This window comes from Puntigrus tetrazona, chromosome 1, assembly GCF_018831695.1.
Source record: "Puntigrus tetrazona isolate hp1 chromosome 1, ASM1883169v1, whole genome shotgun sequence".
Taxonomy (NCBI): domain Eukaryota; kingdom Metazoa; phylum Chordata; class Actinopteri; order Cypriniformes; family Cyprinidae; genus Puntigrus; species Puntigrus tetrazona.
Window position 1 is genome coordinate 18259323 of NC_056699.1, and position 20946 is coordinate 18280268.

Here is a 20946-nt window from a genome sequence, read left to right on the forward strand (position 1 = left end):
TGGTATAGGCTGTTTTCACAATGGGCCATACATTTTATTTCTCATGCTCCTTTTATTTTTTGCCAAATTGGTGCAAATAGAGTTCTGTCTGAAATGTATTAATTTTTTTCTACATACTGCTGTCACTCACACATTTTTGGAAAATAAATAATTCAAAGCACCAAATATAATCTCATTTTAGGAAACTTGGACCAGTTAGTATTCTAATATTCCAATATTAATTTTCTAACATTTTGCTTTTTAAATGTTAAATGTTGTAGAGCAGATAAGCCCTTTGACTGACTCAGTCCCACAGAGCAGATTTAGCGTGGGGGAGCCTGGTGCTGATGTTACTGTGGTTTGACAGCTCATCTCTTCTTAGTGATAAATGAAAGCTGATGTCCTGTTCTCTGCCTCGTCCTCATCAATTAGACTTTTGATGACCAACTTCTGAGACTGCCTTTATTTTTCTTTCATGAGTGGTGGAAGCTGTAGGAACTGCTTTAGCTCCACTGTAGAAATGGGAAACCTAAAAAAATGTACATTATGTGTTAATATCTCAATGAACTTGTTTTATTAATTTTATTCAATATTTGATTATGTCATAGTATTTAAAGATTTGAGGCCTGTAAGATTTTTAAATGTTTTTTTTTTTTATCTAAAAAAGTCAGTGATTTCAGCATCTGCCGTCTCAATGAGGACATAAATACTTAAACAACTCTATCTCCAGGGTGTGCTCCAAAAGTCACGTAACGTGCATTTTACCACTTCACTACAGTAAAATCAGTGTCATATCATATACACGCAGAAATGTAAAGTTTAAAGTTCAATTTAGACATTGTGCTAGAAATATATTACTGTTATTTAGAACAATGTATGTGTAGGCCAATACTGTTTAAAAAATATATTTTTTAAGAAATAATCACACAATATTTTTAATTTTAATAGTAAATGCCCTTTATTTACCAAAAAATAAAATGTTTAATTAAATATGGGTGAAACTTGTTTACAGTTTTTCATACCTTAAGTAAAGAATGGCATTGATTTTTGCATTACATTTTATTTTATTTATGACTTTATTAATAAAAATAAAAATATTAATTGGCATACTTTTGTGTTTTGCTTGGGTAACGAAATTGGTAGCGAGAATATGAACATGGCCTCTCCCTGCTTTTTACTTTATTACTTTTACTTAATTTTTTATTCATTTTGAACCCACTGGATTTGCGCCTCATTATATATGACTTTTAAACGTATCAGCTAGAACACTCAATCGTAACTGAATTTTCTCTGTGAAAGGCTCGTTTGTCAACGCCGCTTTTAATGGCATGCTTTATTAATGGCTGCTGTGAGGAAAACCTTTTTCCTAAACTGCCCCTCCTCTGCTTTAGTAGCTAATGGTTGACAAACTCTTCTAAGCCTGGAAGGGTCCAGCGTATTCAAAGCCTCTGAGTGATCGATTTTGCTTGACAGAAACTGCAAAGCTAACAGCACATTAGCAGCGATTGGTGCGGGAGCAATGGGTGTTGTTCTGTTTATCCCCCTTCAAGTCTGTGTGGCTAATACTCTGATCTGGCGTTGTCTTTTCCTCTTCGTTGACGTTTATGTACTCTGCTCTGGATCTCTAGTCAAATAAAAGTCCAAACGGCATCACCGTAGCGTGTCTCTGTTTTGAGCATAAAACTCATCCCATTTATATGCTTTCTATTTCTTAATCCTTTCTTTCTTTCGGTCCTGACACAATGTAGAGCAATGCCGCACTTACACCCTTCATTATTGTCAGCCATATAAAGCAGGGCTGTTATTAGTCTCAGCACCCTGTCGGGTCCCTCTAAGCACAGGCCTGTACTTTAAGGCTTAGAGGAGCTTAATAATACAAGTCTTAATGAGCACCTTGTAAGAAACCTAAAATAAAATAAGTAAGAGACTTGTTTAGGAATTTGTAATGCTGATTATAATAATGCAGTGACTTTATGGAGCTAACAAATATCATAACAGCCTGGCAAACATCCTAGCAGCTGCTTAGATTGTTCTGAACTCTGCAAAATACAGAGAACATCGGCGACATGAATGGTGACAGTTTCTGCATATGCGTGTCTCTTTTTGTTTATTTTAGTATTCGCGAACACTAGGCATTTACTTGCCTTCGGGAGCACCGGGATATTCCCCAGTGGTGATCAGTGACACGAGGGAGACCTCCCCTTCCCCCTATATTAGGTGCTGTTGCTACACAGAGCTAACCAAATAAACTGTTCATCTGTCAGCCATAGCGCTGGATCATCTGCACACATATTTGCTCTGCACTTCTGTAACTCTGTCAGCTGATCAGCAACACAAGGCCACTGTCCAAATCAAATCCCATACAGAATTCTACGTTCTTTTCCTTAAATATTTTAAGTTCTAATAGATTTTCAATAAAGAAAAATGTCCGGTGAAAGAACAACATCAGCAACTTTATATGCTATTGTTGGTAAAAGAATAGTTCACTCAGAAATGAAAACTGCATAATCGTGCACTCGCCCTCATTCTAAACCTGAATGACTGACTTTCTTGGACGAATGTTTGAGAGATTTGAGGAATGTGGCTAACCAAACAGTTATTGTTTCCCATTGACTTCCATACTGTTTGGTCACCCACATTCTTTAAAATAACTTCTTCGTTAATTAATACAGGTTTGGATTTACGGGAAAACGAGCACTTGACGGGGAGAGCTTGAAAATGTCCCAAGTATGCTGGTAACCAGCAATAATATGGTTATAAAAGTGTAAATCTACACATTGCAGTGTTTTTCATGCTGCCCATGTCATGTTTTGGCATTTTGCAAAAGGACTATGTGTAACTTTCTGAAAGGCCCCTATATATTTATGGTACTACTAAAAATGTTACAGAATCTAAGAATGGCAGTATATTACAAGAAGTTTCAATAACTCAGTATTTATGACTTACACTGTTCATTACAGTGATTTTATTGTAACTAAATATTAAATACTTATCAAATATTTTGAGAAAACTAGAAAAAGTATGTACCTTTTTAGGATTTTTGGATTTCCATGATGTTCTAGTATTTGTCCTTTTTCCAGAAGACAGTAAGAATAATTTGATGTTAAGGGAACTAATTACATTAAACATTCAATGCAAGCATAAATATCAAGTTTTAGCTGTCATGTCTTATTTTATATCATTTTAAGCCATCTTGGAAGTGAGCTGAGACTGCCAGTTAAAAAAAAACACCAGTGATTTAGTGACAATATTTCTCAAAAGTTCACATGTTTGCGCTCTTTACTAACAGTGTATGAGCTCTTGAACCTTAGTTGAAAAAAAAACATTTATCTTGTGCTACCGCCAGTCAGAAACACTTTTGGCTCCACTCCAGACTGTACTTCATTTTACAGATCCAAGAGATCAGCTAAAACGTTTCAGGCATATTTAATAGTCTCCTAGTGTGGCTTTAGTCTGTTACTCTGCTCAGGCCAACAACTGGGCCCATATGCTCCTCTGATCTGCTGATTGAAGACCCATACCACTGACTGGTCATGTGGATTCCTTACAGTTCAGAGCTGTATGTGATTCAGAGAGAAGTGCTTTTAGGGGTTGCTTTAAAATTGGATTTTCAAATTATTAGTAAAAGTGTTATGACTTGCTGATAATATCGCTAATCATTTAAATCAGACTAAAATGCCGAATTTGCTTCGGAAGCTAAAGAGTACCTCAAAGAGGCTGAAATGCTTGAGTATGGTGATGTCTTTTTTTCATGTCTGCAGTGAGGATATTCAAAGGCCTCGTGGCCATTAGAGGCTGTTGAATAGCTCATTATCATTAGAATCGTGTAAATAAAGTACAAGAGTGATCTTGGAGCAATTCTCTCTTGGCCTTCTGTGTCTTTTTCTGTACAGTGTCGGACTCATGAAGGAGAAGAGGGGGCTGTGCTCCTCTCCATCTGTCTGATCTTTTACTCAATTCCGTGTTTGATGGAGCTCCACATTGGGACCATCTGTTTCTTGCTGCCCACCTCCATGAGTGGAGGAGTGGGCTGAAATCCGGACATCATTCTTTGCCCACTGTCACTGTTGCGAGTGTATGTGGGTGTGTTTGGATGTGCTCTTAAAATGTTTCTTTTCTGTATGGCTAGTTACGCATTGTATATTATATAGAGTTGATGAAATAATCTAAAGTAGCGTTGCACTGACATTTCATGAGCCCAAATATTTGGTCAGAAAATAATTTGGAAAGCCAAAATCATAGACGGAAGCAGTGATGTTTAATTAGCGCTTTGACTCAGTCAGTGTGTGAATGGGCAACGAACTGTAGAGGTATTCTTTGGCTTTTTGTCTTTTTTAAGATTGCATCTTATCTTGCATCATATTTGTGGGTCTTGTATGTGTCTGTGGTTTGTTTTCCATTAGTATTTATTTAGAGTTAGTTTGAAACTGAACTGATGGCACTGCAATTGCAGTAGGTTTCACTTTAATAGAATTAAACCTGTAAAGTATGAACTTATTCAAAGTCGATTTTATAACAAAATTAAAACAATAAATGTTGTTTCGATGATCTTTCACGTGGCATAACAGATCACTGTGTCTAACTCGGCTTGAGCGGCAGCGTGGTTTATTAATTATTGACGTATTATTCATTTTTAAATAAACCATTTTGTCTTTCAGTTCAATGAGAACTTTAGTTTTAGTTTCAGTAAAAAGTTCAGTGCACGTGTTTCTAAAAGACTGTGTTTGTATTTTTTTCCATGTTGTAAAATACCAAAAAACTATGGATGTTTTCCGTTGTCTTTATTCAAGGTGACCCAGAATCAGTTTTAAAATTCAAGGGAGTATTTAGCTGCCGGCAGGCCTGACAAGAAAGTACCAAATACCAAGAAATTTCTGCACCCACAGGAATCTTCTGCAAGCGCCACAAATTCTCCAGAACATGAAAGAGATAACTTTTCGCTCCAGTTTTAACAATTTTACTATGTTTAAATCTATTTGTGAAAATATACATTGAAACGGTCTGCAGTCTGAGCTTTGCTGTTGGTATTTCAAACTCCTGCTCTAGATATTCTGCAGTGCAGTATTGTGAACTACTACACGCTTTATCAGCTCATCAGTCACATGGTTACTTCCATTCATTTCTCAAACAGTGTTTCTCTCTTTTTCTCTTCCCCCACCCCTTCCTCTCTCTGTCCAGATTACATGCTTGCAAGACTTTTTCGGTGACGATGACGTGTTCATCGCGTGTGGGCCTGAGAAGTACCGTTACGCACAGGACGATTTTGTGTTGGATCACAGTGGTAAGGCTTCCACAGCCTTTATAACCGGTAGGATCATCTAAACACTAACTTCATTTCAACACGATGTCTCTCATGCTAAACTCTAATAACGTATTCTTATCCCTTTACTAGGAACACATGATGCACGGATATAGATACATGACTGTTTTATGTATTTGAAACAAATGTTTAAAAATTAATTTTAATTGGCTTATGGCTAGCCATGGTCTGTCTCTTAGTTATATTAATTAGTGATACAACATTGTATCAGTCAGTCACCTGGCCAATAAAAGTCCTAATAAAAATAAGCATTTATCTAATTGTGTAAGTAGAACCAATGAAAAAACTCCAATGAAAGAAAATCTCTGACAGCAGTTATACAATAAGCTGTTAGTTCTTTCTATATAAAATACATGAAAATAAATATAAATACATTAAAGCTGGTTGTCATAATGGTTGTAATGTACCTGTAGGCTTTTTGAAGGCCATTGAGTTTTTGTTTGTTTTTTTTCTAGTTGTTATCACACAAAAACCCACACAGCTGCCACCTTCAGCAAAAGAAGTGATAGTATTTCAGTAGTCTTTTCCATAATGGAGTCATTCATTCACACTCATTTACTAGGCTACAAAAATGAATTAATTTTCCAGAATGAACAGAACTATCAGAGGAAGTGACCTTGTCATGAGCAGTTCCACGCCATTGTTCAGTGTGTCCTTTGTGTTTGTCTGCTAGTGAACCCGATAATGCAGGTGGGGAAGTGAAGACGATCTGCAGCTGTGAATTTCCAAATAAAATCATGCAACTTTGCCTATAATTTTCGTCCTGTTTTGCTGAAACGCCTCCAGTTTTAGTAGCATTTACCACACACGCACACGCTTGATAACTTGATTCATGGCTGAGTGAATTTAGTTCATCAGCTTGGCATTTTGTCCTAGTTCTTCTTCGCTGCCCCACTTAGGTTAAGTAGGACTTTTCCAAAAATATAAAGAAACGGTAAGTTTGCGTCTGACAGTATTTACTGCTCAACCTTTTCTGTCCGCAGCAGAAGTGGAGTGCCCTTAAAAGGCAAACCCACCAAGCTTCTGTAACTAAAGAACTCATTACGCGTTCTCTCCCAGATTCTTCTGTTAAATGCTTAAATTAAGCTCCATGAAACGGATTAGCTGGCCAGTAATGGCATTTTAATAATGGCATTCGGCTTGTTTTATCACCATCACTCCACGATCTGGTACTCATCGGCTAATTTATCACTGCACTGCGTCATTAGCAAGTGGCGTGTAATCGACAGGACAGATCGGGCTCAGTAGCTGCTATACAGTATGAGTCATTCATTACTAAAGTTCTGCACCCACTGCTCTCATTAGAAAGATTGTCTGCTTTCATAGGCCTTGAGTAGACAATTTGATTACTCCTCTGTGGAAAGCTTGGCACTCTTGGCACATGTGAATTTGGAACAAGCATGTCAGCAGATACCACTCATTTACTAAGAGGCGTCTGTATTGGCCCTCATACAAGCATGTTTTGTGTATCCTTCCGTATTTGTATATTTGCATTCAATAGTTTGGGGTCAGAAGGACACCTTAAATGTATCAGAAGTGACAGTAAAGACGTTTACTGAACTGCATTTATTCCCTGAAGGTTTATCATAATATTAGTCAAGGTGTTTTTGCACCAGTGACTTCATCATTTGCACATTCTCTTTGACTCTTGCAATTAAACAGAATGTTTTTTCTGCCATACTGCAGTGTTGCCTAATTGTAAATGTCCAAGCATTTGTAAGCTAAAATAATCGTATTTGGAAGAATATTCGCATGAGTTTGTATTTTTTTGTATTGTAAGAGCTTGTAAGAAAGAGTCATTTTCTATAAAGATTGGTTCTCTTGGTAGACGGCAGCTAGTTCAGGAAGTGTCACAAAATTCTGAAATAATCATACATTATGGAATGTTTATCATCGATCGTACAGAGGTCAAAGTGTTCATACAAATATATGAAAAATACAATAGTTATCATATGTCTGGCGACACTGCTGTACTTATAATATTGCAAAAAAATTATAAATAAAAATTAATTCATGCATTGCTATAAAGTTAAGCTTTTTTTCAGCATTAGCGATAATAAGAAATGTTTTTTGACTCAGCACACTAGAATAATTTCTAAAGGATCTTGTGACACTAAAGATTGGAGGAATGATGCTGAAAATCCAGCTTTACCATCACAGGAGTAAACTGCATTTTAAATTGCTCACAATATTACAGTTTACTGCATTTTTGTTTAACTTTTGTGACTGTAAGAGATTTCTTTTTAAAAACAAAATCCCTGATCTTTTGAAATGTAATGTACAATAAGTCAACCAGGCAAGGAGATTCATTACTTGAAAGGGTGGAGACAATACGTTCTCCTAGTTTTTTTGTGTCTTTGTGAATGTTTGCAAAAGAGTCATCATGAGTCGTTATGCTCATTTATATTGTATGTGTCCAGAATGTCAGGTCCTCAAGTCCTCGTATTCTTCTCGCTCTGCTCCCCCGGTGAGGTACGCTGGTAGTAAGAGTCCAGGATCCACGCGCCGCAGCAAATCCCCCGGATCTGGTGAGGATACACCGCAGCACCACTACAACAACCCTGCTACCGCTTAACATTTGTTAAAAAAAGTTGCATTCCTTAACATCTGCACCCAATAACTATGATTCACATGTTTTGTATTCTCTAGTGAGAAAAACAGCAGGGCACTTCTCTACAAATAGCCAGTCTCCAATCAAATCACCAAGTGAGTATTTCTCAAGGTTTATTGCACCAAAAATGGTCATAATTTAGTTTCACATGACCATTTTCAATTTCTCTTCAACCCTTAGAATTAAAGCAAAAGTATTGCTACCGTACCTTTAAGACTTCTAAAGGTAATACACTTCAGTTATGATTGGCTAACCTCTTCACATGTGAGCTGAGTAAAGATGCGATCGCATTTATCATTGTTCAGCGAATTTTTGTGGACAGAATCCAGTCTTTGTGATCAGACGGTGAAAGATTTACCATGCAGATTTTTGCCCCGTTGGCAGCAATTGCTTGCTTTGAAAGTCTATTGGTAATAGTCACTGGATCTTTTTTGTCAGCAAAATTTCGCTAATGTGACCACATCTTAACAGCGCCGCCTGCCAAGCTAAATATATGCATTAAGTAAAAAGTAGGATGTCATGTGTTCATTTTCTTTATAGTCAAAACCATATACATTACATTAAGAACAACAGATTCTTAAATGTAGTTCTTGTTGCCTTTACCATAACTAACCTACGAGCTGGCAACTACAAAATCTGACATCTAATTCTTCAGGAATTTTCACATACGATGTTGAATTAACCTAAAGGACATTCATCTATGGAATGAGCGGTACATGACCTCTAACCCTTCGCTGCAGTATTCAATCATGCTAACAGCTCTTCTTCATGGCCTTCCAAATCCATCAGCTAGTCTAGAGAGCTATTTAAAACTCCCTCGCTGGCCACTGCCCCGAACCCTGGCATGCACATACTCTAATCTATCAGACATACCAAATTGGATGTGTACACTAAATGCAGGCATCCTCATCTGCTTTCTGCTTAGACAGGCTAATGCAGGACACACACACACACACACCCTAAATTCCTGTGCCCGTGAACTATTAGGGCTCTCTTGCATGCCTGGAGAGAAATCTGCTCATGCCCCCATCGACAAACTCAGCGGGAAATGCCAAGAGCAGCTTTTCTACAAATCCCCGCTCCCTGCGGATTCTGACGCACTTCGGACGCACTCCATAATGTGCAGAATTGTTTTTTCCTTTTTTGTTATAAATTCTTCTACTACTGCTATATATCTGAGTGACTTGATCTATTAAACAGTGTTTTAATTTTCCATAACGCTACTTTAAAGTAGGTTTTTACAATGATCTTGGAAGTTCTATGGTTTTAGCCTTGTGGATTTGGCTGCAGGTGAGTGGTGCACGTGAAGCCTCGTTGTGTCTGCGTGTTAAGAGACTCATTCTCCAAGGAGACTTATGCTGGACACGCATATGTAGCTGTACACATTTTCTGAGTGGTTGTTCTGTTTACATGGAGTTGTTTCTTTTCACAATTTTAAGTTCATTTTGTCCTAATTTATATACTTTGTGACTTGGTCAAACTTTGTGACTTGGTAGGTTTCCTCTGGTATATAAGCACTGAACACCAGGTTATAAAAAAACTACAGTATAGGAGTCCAGATATTAAAAACAAGCATCTAAAAAATATACAATTAAAATGTAAATAATTACATATCAGGACTCTTGAAGTGTTAAGCTGGAGGCTTTTGAAGGTTCCAACTCTTTTTAACCTATTAATTTGTATTGCTTGTTTAGTTGTAAGGGTATATATCAATGGCTTTCTGAGACATGCAAGCTTAACTTAAGTCATTAAGAGGCCCAGCTCCCTTGGTTGAGAATAAGTACATTAACATAAGTACATGTTATCATTTGTATAATCATTAAGCTATGTGATTGTTTTTATTTTAGAGCACAGTGCGTTGGCACTATATTAGTCTAAACAATGTACGTGAATGGTGACCATGTGTTGTCCATTTGCAAACACAATAAAATGGGCATAAATGTAGTTCATATGACTCATGCTCTGCAGTCCAAGCCTTCTGAAGCCAATAGCTCTGTGTGAGGAAAATAAGAGGTTTAGTTGTTATTCCCCTCCACTCCACAACTTTCAACTTTTCATGAGCAGTTACTTTTGAAAATAACACATTACTTTTTATGAAATGTAAATGCATTATGCTATTGTAGCATTGTGCTTTGTCGTCTAGGCTAGGCTTACTAATAACAAAAAAAAATCTATATATATTTTTAACAACTGTAAAGGACCACACCAAAAAAAAATTCTGTTGCAATGAATGGGAACAATATGATTTTAGATAACTGGGAAGCCATATATTAATTTATTTTTTGTCTGTGTAAGAAATTCATACAGGTTGGATGAAAGAAGATTGATGATGTAAATTTTGTCCAGCTGATATTATGGAGGCAATGTCATCTCCAAACAGACTGAAATGCATTCATCTTTATGACAATGCATGTGCAGCAAAAATAAGCAATTTAAGAAGTAACACTGTGTGACATTGTGTTTTTTTCTCTCTGTTCTCTGTCTCCCTCCCTCTTCCTGTCACACTCCTCAGTAAATGGAGTCCCGAACAGTCAAATCACTACCCCCAAATCCGCCAAATCCTCCAGTTCCTCCCCGACCAGCCCCCGCAGCATGCGCAACTTCAAGGTAAACCCGTTGGCATGGCAACAGGCTTCCACTGCGCCGCTAATCAGTTTACTGGCAAACACGGCGAGTTTTAGAATAGATTATTTCTTCATCAAGTCAAAAATAAGATCAGGATTCTGGATGCTGACTCATGGATGACAGCATCATAACAGTCTCACTCCTGATTAAGAGTTTAGTGAAGCTGCCTCAATTATTGCCTCACAAAAAAATTGAAGCTGCAGTTGTAATATCACTAAATTTCGCTTTATAACTTTACAACTCTTTTTCCTATACTTTTGAAAAACCGGGGAAAAAATATAAAATTTTGAGTTAGAAGTTCTGCATTTTTGATGATATATGCAAGTGTTCAGTTTTTTATCACTGTGTTGTTTGTTACACGGGAACATGACTGACGTATCAGGGATATTTATGGTAGCTAAGATACAAGATTTTATAAAGGCTGTTTGTTCAGGCCGATTTATGTTATAAATACTTAAATATTTGTAAAAAAATGCAGTTAAAGTATTTAGTCAGAATATGTTCTTTGATTTAAGTACACATTATCCCAAAAAAATGTTATATGAAAATATATTCCCACTTTTAATGCATTGTTAATACAAAATGTTATGCAAAACTATATACTATAATACATTATATAAAACAGTGATATTAACCGCAGTTCTAGGTACAGTTGCCATTGTCACTTATAGATTAAAATTCAATATTTTCATTGTAATGTATGTTAAGTACATGTTACTTACAGGTAGGTAGTATTTTTACAGTACTTACAGGTACAGTAGTTTTCTATAGAGGTGGTTTAGCATCTGTATCGTTTAAACATTATTTCGACATAGGTTCAGCATCTTCTAATGACGTAGAATTTTTTGCAACAGAAAATCCCCTCTGATAGGCCTAATCACTTTTTTTCTTGGAAGTATTGTGAGTCTAGGCATCGAGATCTGACCGCAGATCTGTAATTAAACCAAAGGTCAAACTCAAGTATGATCATAGCCTGGAGAACTCCTGGTGATAATCTGCTTAACCGACCTGTCTATCAGACAGTAAGCTTCTTCTCGTACGAGTGCTATCTTTAAAGCTTCAAGGAGAATTTGAACGACATGGAGACACATTCATTGATTTTAAGAGAGGATTGAGTGGTAGAAAGACTAATGAGTGGAGAAAACTAATGTCTGCAAATTGAGAAACGTACCATTTTTTTAGATACTCGTGAATGTCTATTATGAAACAAATTATTTATAGTATTCTACTGGAGAAATGTCTGGATGAGTGGTTTGATGGAAAGTTGCTTGTCAGGCTGCTTCTTTGCACATTGTTCCTGAGATTTCAAGCTAATTTTAGACCAAACGCGCCAACGTTGTGGTTACATAAATATCTTCCTACTTGCCTTTAGTTTAGTTGCAACAAGCGGATGGGAGTCCCCCTCCGTCTCTCTGTACAGGTATTATGAAACTCTGCTTTCTGTAGCAGCATTCAAATGGGCTGCAGTTCCTTCTGGGTATTCAAGTTTTTAGTTGGGAATCTTACATAAATGATTGATTCAGTAATTTGGTATTTGGAAGTATATTTTATTGGAGTGTTTGAATCCTTCAAAACAGTTCGTAATACCCAACTGGTACTCGTATACCTAGAGGAATCCTGTGGCTTGTATTAAACAGCTTTAACCAGGATGCTGCCAGTATTTGTCTCCATTGGCTTACTTAGTCCTCTCTCACATGTCACTGTCACTTCAGTTTAATTCTTATTTGGCTGCTGGATCAAGATAACATGCAGGCTTTTTAACCATACTTATTGCCAGACCATTTTAAATCTTTTAAGTTTAGGTCCATTTTTTGTGTGTCAGTCACATACAGTTTATCTTTCAGACAGCTCTTTTTGTCTCCTCATCAACCATTTATTTCTCTAAGGATGACGCTCAGTGTCAGATGGCAGTATGTTATTAAAAAACATATAGAAATATTATGCTTCATTTGAAAGTTTAGTATAATTGCATAGCTGCTGCAGTATAACAAGTTTGCATTGCTTTAGTTATTACTGGGGCTGAGCAATATGGCAAGCATTCATGATTTGTGATGGTTCGGTATACATATACATGTATATGTATATGCAGTAAAAGACAAATACATTTACACAAAAGTAATATTTATTGTATTAGTCTTGATGTAATGAAGTAAATATAATAATGCATACTTTTCAAAAATGTATTTGACATTTGACATTGCTATTTGACATTTTACCTTTTAATGCTTATGATAGCAAGTGTTTACTTGCCAGGCAAATGTAATTTTTTAACAAGTAGTGAATATTCATATTTAAAGCACATTCAACAAACATGCAGCTTCACCTGTTTCAGGCAAAGCTTGTTTTATTATCTTTTATGAATCAGAAATTCATCTTAATGACTTAATCAGAAAAGGATTCAACTAATATTTTAAATAACTTTGAAAATATTAACTGGAGTTAAATTTTTTACATTTGATGTTTGGTTCATCTGGTTGGGAAAAACTAGTTCTTAATACATTTCACATCAACTTAATAAATATAATTTTTTTTCATTATTAATTATTATTAATTGTATTTTTTTGGTTTTGTTTTATTGCCCAGCCTTATCACTGTAGTATGTAAATAAAACATCCATAATGCTTTTTAGAAGTTGTAAATGTTTTATTTCTTTGTGACTTATTTTGTCTCTGTTTGCAGATTCCAGGACATCACTCCTCCGCAACCAACGTGAACGGCTCCTCTGAGACTCCCCAACAACACAACAACAGTGTGAGCCCTGAAGGTAAACATCTACCCGGAATGAATCACTGTCAAGCACTCACTCACCTGGGATCTTACTGTGTTTCAAGCCTAGAAGTCCCCAAAGGGCATTTCAGGGGCATGACAAGGGTTGGCGGTAAAAGTGCTGACACATGCCACTCTGTGCCACATTTACTCAGGCGCTCCACCACACACTCTCTCCCACACTTTCACACACACACACACACACACACACACACACACACACACACACACACTGTGGTGGCAGTGTATGAGCAAACGTCCCCGCTCAGCAATGCATGAGTCAGAATAACCTTCAGCAATTTTCTGCATAGCGCACAAACCAATTTTAAACAGTTGGGTGCGGATGTTGGGGCTAATCTGTTATTTGGGGGTTTTACAAAACATTCCTCACAGTCTCGCTGTTTTCACCTTAGTTTTGATCATGTGGTGTGACAGTCTGATGTGTTAAATGCAATGGTTTGTTCCCTTTAGTTAACGGAAACAGGAACCTTGCTGCTTCCACAATTATGGACAAGTACAAAATTGGCAAAGTTATAGGTGATGGGAACTTCGCTGTGGTAAAGGAGTGTGTCGAACGGTAAGAAAATGACTAGTTACAAGATATTGTTTTTCTTAGCGGCCAGTAAAATTGTGGTGCAGTTTGTTTGTTCTCCCTTCTAAGCTTGCTGTGGTCAAGATCTCTGATTAAAATACTTAAAGAATACTGTCTACGTCTAGATTTGGTTTTCCTGTTTGTATTTTTAGGCTAAAATGTTCAAAGGAAGATCCCTTGTGCTCTCAAAGGACATCCACTTTATAAATTGGTTCCGGAGGCTCTGAATGCACTCAAAACAAACCATCATTAACCTCCTTGAAACAAAGTCTATTGTTCTGTCTCTTTCCACAGATCCACTGGAAAAGAGTTTGCACTGAAGATCATTGATAAAAACAAATGCAGAGGCAAAGTGAGTGGGACTTAACAGACTTTTTGCAACCCCAGAAAGTGAAATTAGAAAATGCCAGCCATAAATATTCCTCACCGGCCTTGAAACTGTGTTTAGCATTGTTTTTATTGGTAATACATATATTTGGTTCTTATGACAATGTAATTATAGCTGTTTATGAGTTTTGGCCTGTAAAGTTGGGTTATTGCAGTTTGAATTATTTTCGTCTCAGTGGTTTGACATTTTTGGTCTATTTAATATGGCTGATTAGATTATATTTTGATTAGATTATGTATTTTTATATATTAGATTATATATTGCCATTTATCCAGCATGCAACCGTTTTTTCAAGTCACTAAAGGTGTAAATAATAATTTCTTTATACAGTATATCCCCCTTTACTGGAATGATAAATTGTTTTCCCGAATAAAGATGTAATGTCATTTGTTTTCACTGGAATAACTGGGATAGCAAAACCTGTTATTTAGAAGGGGTGTTCACATACTTTTGGCCGTGTATGTGTGATATGTAAACAGCGGTTATATCGCCAGCGTATCATAATCTAATTTCAGTCTGTGCGTTTCCTGTTTGCCTGGTTTCCTGCAAGAGCAAACCTCAGGAATTCATGCAGATTTGTGCTCTCGGCAGCTAAAGACATAAGACTGCTGAGAGTTGCTGTTTGTGACACATGCTTTGAACACACAGGAGCACCTGATCGAGAGTGAGGTGGCAGTGTTGAGGCGTGTGAAGCATCCTAATATCATCATGCTGATTGAGGAGGTGGATACACCCACTGAGCTCTATCTAGTCATGGAACTTGTGAAGGTACTGTTTGTTAGTCACCACTTATATGGTTCGATACAGTTCATACGTCTCTCTGCATTGCACACTTACATGTGTTTTTATCACACTACAGTACGTTGCATAAAAATAATATTGAACGCAAAATAAATATTGATGCTCTGGTCTTATTGGGCGTGATTCGTCAGTGTACACTAACAGCAAAGTTTGTTTTCATATTCTTTAATAAAAACATAAAGCTTCTGAAACTTAATATTGTATGTAATTCTTCGATTTTTCTTCGATATTTTTGTTTTTACTTCAGACACAAAATTTGTCATCTGTAAAATTAGTAAATGTTTTTAAAAGGTCTTTAATGCTTACCAGTGCTTACCAAAAATACAGTAAAAAACTGTACTTTTCTGAAATATTACAATAACTTCATTTTAATTTATTATTTGTAATATTTTTCAATATATACGATATATATATATATATATATATATATATATATATATTATAATGAAATGTATTCCTTTGGTGGCAAAGCTGAATATCTATATACATTATAGATTCTTTATGAAATTTGATTATTTGAGATAACAATGTAAATGCTTTTTAACTTTACCTGTATTATATGTATAAATTAAAACTATGCTGAATAGAATATCAACTTAGATGCACTACATTATAATAAAGTTAAATGCATTGTAAACTCTGTATTGTTGTCATATACATACTACTACAGCTACATCTGCTAAAAGACAGAAATATATTTGTTGCATAGTCTGTTTTATACAGAATACAGACTTTTTTATTTGTTTGTATTGCCCTCTGTGTATTTCAGGGTGGAGATCTGTTTGATGCAATCACCTCCTCAACAAAATACACTGAAAGAGATGCTAGTGTTATGGTATTCAACCTCGCGGCAGCTCTCAAATACCTGCACAGAATGTGTATCGTCCATCGAGACATCAAACCCGAGAATCTGCTGGTACGTGCCTATACACAGACAAACAAATCCACAAAAGAGACATTAAATACACAATGCTGTATATACACACCAACATACCTTGCAGACAGCAAACTATGTCAAGAAAGAAGAGCGTAAATCTTATTGCCTTCTTATCTTATTTTGTGTTGTAGGTGTGTGAGTATCCTAATGGTACAAAGTCTTTAAAGCTGGGTGATTTTGGACTGGCCACAGTGGTTGAAGGGCCCCTGTACACTGTTTGTGGGACACCCACTTATGTTGCCCCAGAAATCATAGCAGAGTCAGGGTAAGAATCAATTTTTGTATCATTGTTTTCAAAATGCTTTAAAATGCTGGAGGCTGAATGCTATTAACTGTGTTTTCCTGTCTGGGCATTACCACAGATACGGGCTAAAGGTGGACATCTGGGCAGCTGGAGTAATTACCTACATCCTCCTATGTGGCTTTCCACCTTTCCGCAGGTACCACTAGATAAAGTCCTTCCTGTTAATAAACTACAGTGTTTAACGTTTAATTTAACGTTTATTCTCATACCGTTCATACTGCCCATGTTGTATAAGTATTGTTCTCAGCAGTTTTATACACGAAATATATTTTTTATTGTCTGTGTGCTTGCCGTTTGTTTTTGTAGTGAGAATAATCTCCAGGAGGACCTATTTGATCAGATCCTGTTGGGCCGTTTAGATTTCCCATCACCCTTTTGGGATAATATAACAGATTCCGCTAAAGTGAGTATAGACAAACATATCATGACAATACCTGAAAATGAAAAAGGTTTTCCTAAAAAGAGGAATTTGCTAGAAATAAACTCACCCACGGATCATCCAAGATACAAAATTAGTTTTTGTTTCGTCATCGGAACAGTTTTGGATAGATTTACATCAGTTGCTCACCAATGGATCCTCTGCAGTGAATGGGTGCCGTCAGAATGGAGGTCTGAACAGCTGATAAAAACATCTTCAAATAATCCACACAAAACCACAGGGAGGCAAAAAAGCTGCATGTTTGTGAGAAATTCATAATTGCTTTTATATAAAATGCATATTCATAATATTGCTTTCTCAAATGTAGTTTCATCTGAATCAGAGAACTATGCACAGAGGAAGCACTATTTGCTAATCAAATCAGTCCAAAACATGCTGTTTTTCATCTCACTAGATTAGTTTATGGACTAGTGTGGTGTGGATTATTGTGATGTTTTTATAAGCATAAAACAGCACTCATTTACTGCATAGGATACAGTGGTGATCAAGTGGTGCACTGTAATGCTAAAATTCTCCTAATGTTTTCAGATGAAGTTACAAACTAATTTATATCTTGTATGACCTGAAGGTGATTGAATTTGCAGCTAAACTATTCCTTTAACACGCCGTCTCACCCTCACTCGTTTATCTCACCATCTTTCATTCTTTATGCTGTATTCTCTTGTCTTGACTGCACCCGACTCTGTTTCATCCTACTCACATCATTATATCATCTCATTCACATCCTCCTCCTCACATTCAACCCATCCAGCTTTAGAACTGATTTGTGTTGTGGGTTTCTAACATCTTTCTCATAATTTTTGCTGTGTATGCAAATGTGGACAAGCAGACCTTTTTTTATCATGTTAATGGTCTTTTTAATGGAAATCAGGCCAGCATCTCCTTTGTCTGGTCTCAAGTAAGGCCCGTGTGTCATTATTTCCATAAAAATTCACATTTTGAAAAATAAAATGTGGGCCTGAACATAATCTAGAAACATTTGATCATCAGGATTTAGACCTAAATGTCTCACTAAGACTAATGTCTTACAAACCAAAGAATTCCTTAACCTTAAGCACAAATATAACAGCAAGGGCATAGAATCTATTAGGGATTAGAGATTGTGAATCATTTGATTCAGAACGGGCCTTCAAATATTTTGAATCATTTAGATAGTAACTTCAGAGTGGGTTTGGGAATCTTTTAATTGACTCGGTTGCTTTTGTGAATCATTTCACAAATTGAATAATTTCCAATCTGAATGATAAAAGTACTGATCTGAAATTTTTATTCTGAGTTGCATTTTCAAAAACCGTCTTCAGCTATCTATGCTTGCAAACTCCATTGAACTCTGTTCATAACAACAGAACTTGTTGACAGACCACAGTTGCTTTTTCAAGAATTCACCCCAGATCCGGATTTTCTGTTTTTTCGCTTAAAAGAAGTAAACTTTCTTGGATATTATTGAAAATAAAATTGTGTTTGTGCAGGAGCTGATTGGTCGCATGCTGCAGGTGAATGTGGAGGCCAGATACACAGCGGAGGATGTGCTGTCTCACCCCTGGGTCACGGTAAATGTGTGTGAAAAGATTTAGTGCTGTGTGCATGTGGGACTTAAGTAATGCGTGGGCTGCATTACAGTATCAGATTTCTATTTATAGAACAAAATACACCAAATGTGTTTTAGACATTATTGTATGTTAAGTAGCACGATTGGCCAAAAGGGATTCACTCGCACGCTTACTCATGAAACGTTATTTGTGTCATTTGAGCTTTATTAGAGGTGGTTTTGATTTATGTTTCAAATTATTTTTTAAACTGAAGCCTGCAATTTAGTCTGAATGCTCTGGAGAACACGGTGATATTGCTCACCATTAGATTGGCCCGTCCTAATCCACTTCAATAACCAACAGGAGGATGCTGCAATGGAAAACAATATGAAGATGGAGGTGGCAGGTAAACTCAAAAAGCACTTTAACTCTGTGCAGAAACAGAGCAACACTTCCCCTGGAGTCTCAGTTATTGTGGTGAGCACACACACACACACACACACACACACTCACACGAGAAACAGTCTGCACATCGTAGCTGCAGCTGCTGTCCTCTGTTAATATGCTATGCTTAAAAAATAACCAATGTCATCCTCTCTGCCCCTAATGATTAGTACTTGGATTACACATAATTCTGATGCATAGCCGTCACTGAATTTATAGCCACCGTGGACGTCGGCATCGAATCAATCAGTTTGTATCCCTCTGAGCTCATGACTTACATAACTGCTAAATCTCAGGAAATATTAGAGATTATTGCATTGTAAGCAAGCACAGGACAAAATATGCCCGAGTTATGAATTTGGACACGTCAGTAGGAACAAGTTAAAAACTCGTTAAATATTTGAGTTTAATAGCTAAATTGATGTATAAAAGCTACACTACACATAATCCATAAGAGAAAGTAACCTTAAGTTATTTTTTGTATATATTTAAATATACTGTTTTTATGCTTATATTCAGTGACTATAACTATATCTATAACTATAATAACTATAACTATAATAACTATAATTAGTTTATGTCTGTTGTTGTATTTTTTAAAATAATAATGTTTTTCACATAAAATTGTTTGTTCAACATGGTTGCATTTACTTTATCAAAATATATATATATATGATTTATTTCTGTGAGGCAAAGATGAATTGTCAGTAGTAATTGAAGCTGTGTCATGCTCCTTTAGAAATCATTCTAATATGCTGATTTGATACTCAAAAATACATATATTAGAAATATATTAAATACAGGACCAAGCCCATTGGAAAAAAAATGTGTGGTCAGTGTTGATCTCCATAGTGCTTGAAAATTGCTAAAGGACTTATCATAATCCCTTTATTGCTTGGCAGAATGTACTTTATGAGCTCAGAGGGAGACATGGGTGAAGCATTTTCAGCCATTTCCACATTCATTTCTTATTAAATTCCCATCCCAGTTCACAGCACCATAACCCCCTCACTGCTAGACCTAGTTCTTCTCATTAGGGTGTTTGTCTCTGTAAATGTGTCGTTTTTAGTTGTCACTGGTCTTCATCTCGTCTGCATTGTGATCAAAAATACTCACCATCGTTCATTGTTTGAACTTGATCCATCATACAAAAAGGAAATTTTATGTTTTTTTGTTTTTTTTTTAATTAATTAATTTATAAATAACTGCTATCTTGTATATTTAATATTCATGATATATCTGCGTCGATTCTGCTGGCTAGAGATATAAAATGAATAAATATAATAACAGTGGACATTATTAATTTAAGCATTGTTTGTTTATATTTGTAAAAACCCTAAGCTTTTTAAAATTCGAAGGTCTTTTTTTGTCCGCTAGCCTGCTTGAAAAAGCAGCAGCAGGGACTCTGGCTAAACTAGTACTGATGTGAATCTCATTTGACAGTTTGAACTGTAAGGGCAGGGCTGTACCTACACCCCTTCCTTGCTCTCCCAAGACCCGAAGATGTCTGCCACTGGATATTGGGTATTTGACTTCAAACCTAAACCTGTTTTTGTTGAGCTTGAGTTCTTTGATTATACTAAAATCTAGCAGTCTCTGCACTCCGACTGCCTTTTATTCCCTCACGCTGGGTTTTTTCAGTATTTGCTGGTCTTGCATCAACAATCATACCGTACCTCATGTCCCGGACATAATCTGGTCCACTTTTTGTTCTTTCATCTTCTCATTCCACTCCATGTTCATGGTGGCTCTTTAAATGGCTTTGATATTCTGTGCCATATGGCTTCTTTGCGCGTTATTGCTGTATATTGTTTCCTTTTGGGCTCTAGCTAAAAGGTTTGTATTGGCATGCGTGCAATACTGACTGCTTGTAAAATTAACACTGCAATCCGATGGCTTCTCTCTCTCTCTCTGTTACCTAATCTAGACACAGTCTATTTCGTGGCAGCTGTCAACGTCCTCAAAATGAGCCTCACTCTTAGGACCTTGACCATTGCCATCAAAATTAAAAAGATTGACTGAGAATATGAAACTCTGCCATCTTCTGGCAGTATTGTGATTTATTCATTTAAATCTAATGAGTGGGAAAGAGAGATGCATAATTGTTTACAAAAATTGCCTTGGATTAAATACTTCACAGAAAGTTTTCACTAAAGATTTGCTTGTTTTTCCTTTTGATTAAATGTTTTATTTTGCTTTTTTTTGGAGGAT

At 36.4% G+C, this 20946-nt stretch overlaps 1 protein-coding gene across 17 annotated transcripts in view; it reads left to right on the plus strand.

The window, feature by feature from the left end:
* The window catches only part of dclk2a (doublecortin-like kinase 2a), a 37395-nt gene that overhangs the window by 12073 nt on the left and 4376 nt on the right, over window positions 1-20946 (plus strand). For 2 of the 17 annotated variants that reach the window (XM_043243300.1, XM_043243220.1), the window contains exons 3-18: window positions 5158-5287; window positions 7720-7827; window positions 7949-8005; window positions 8091-8135; window positions 10423-10517; window positions 11908-11955; window positions 13215-13299; window positions 13773-13878; window positions 14188-14245; window positions 14930-15049; window positions 15852-15998; window positions 16151-16284; window positions 16382-16459; window positions 16630-16726; window positions 18232-18318; window positions 18655-18768. In XM_043243300.1, the coding sequence (XP_043099235.1) occupies window positions 5158-5287; window positions 7720-7827; window positions 7949-8005; window positions 8091-8135; window positions 10423-10517; window positions 11908-11955; window positions 13215-13299; window positions 13773-13878; window positions 14188-14245; window positions 14930-15049; window positions 15852-15998; window positions 16151-16284; window positions 16382-16459; window positions 16630-16726; window positions 18232-18318; window positions 18655-18768 (1509 nt within the window). Of the gene's footprint in view, window positions 1-5157; window positions 5288-7719; window positions 7828-7948; window positions 8006-8090; window positions 8136-10422; window positions 10518-11907; window positions 11956-13214; window positions 13300-13772; window positions 13879-14187; window positions 14246-14929; window positions 15050-15851; window positions 15999-16150; window positions 16285-16381; window positions 16460-16629; window positions 16727-18231; window positions 18319-18654; window positions 18769-20178; window positions 20260-20946 lie in introns of all 17 variants that reach the window. The other 15 variants (XM_043243308.1, XM_043243223.1, XR_006251260.1 and 12 more) reach the window with 14 other exon arrangements.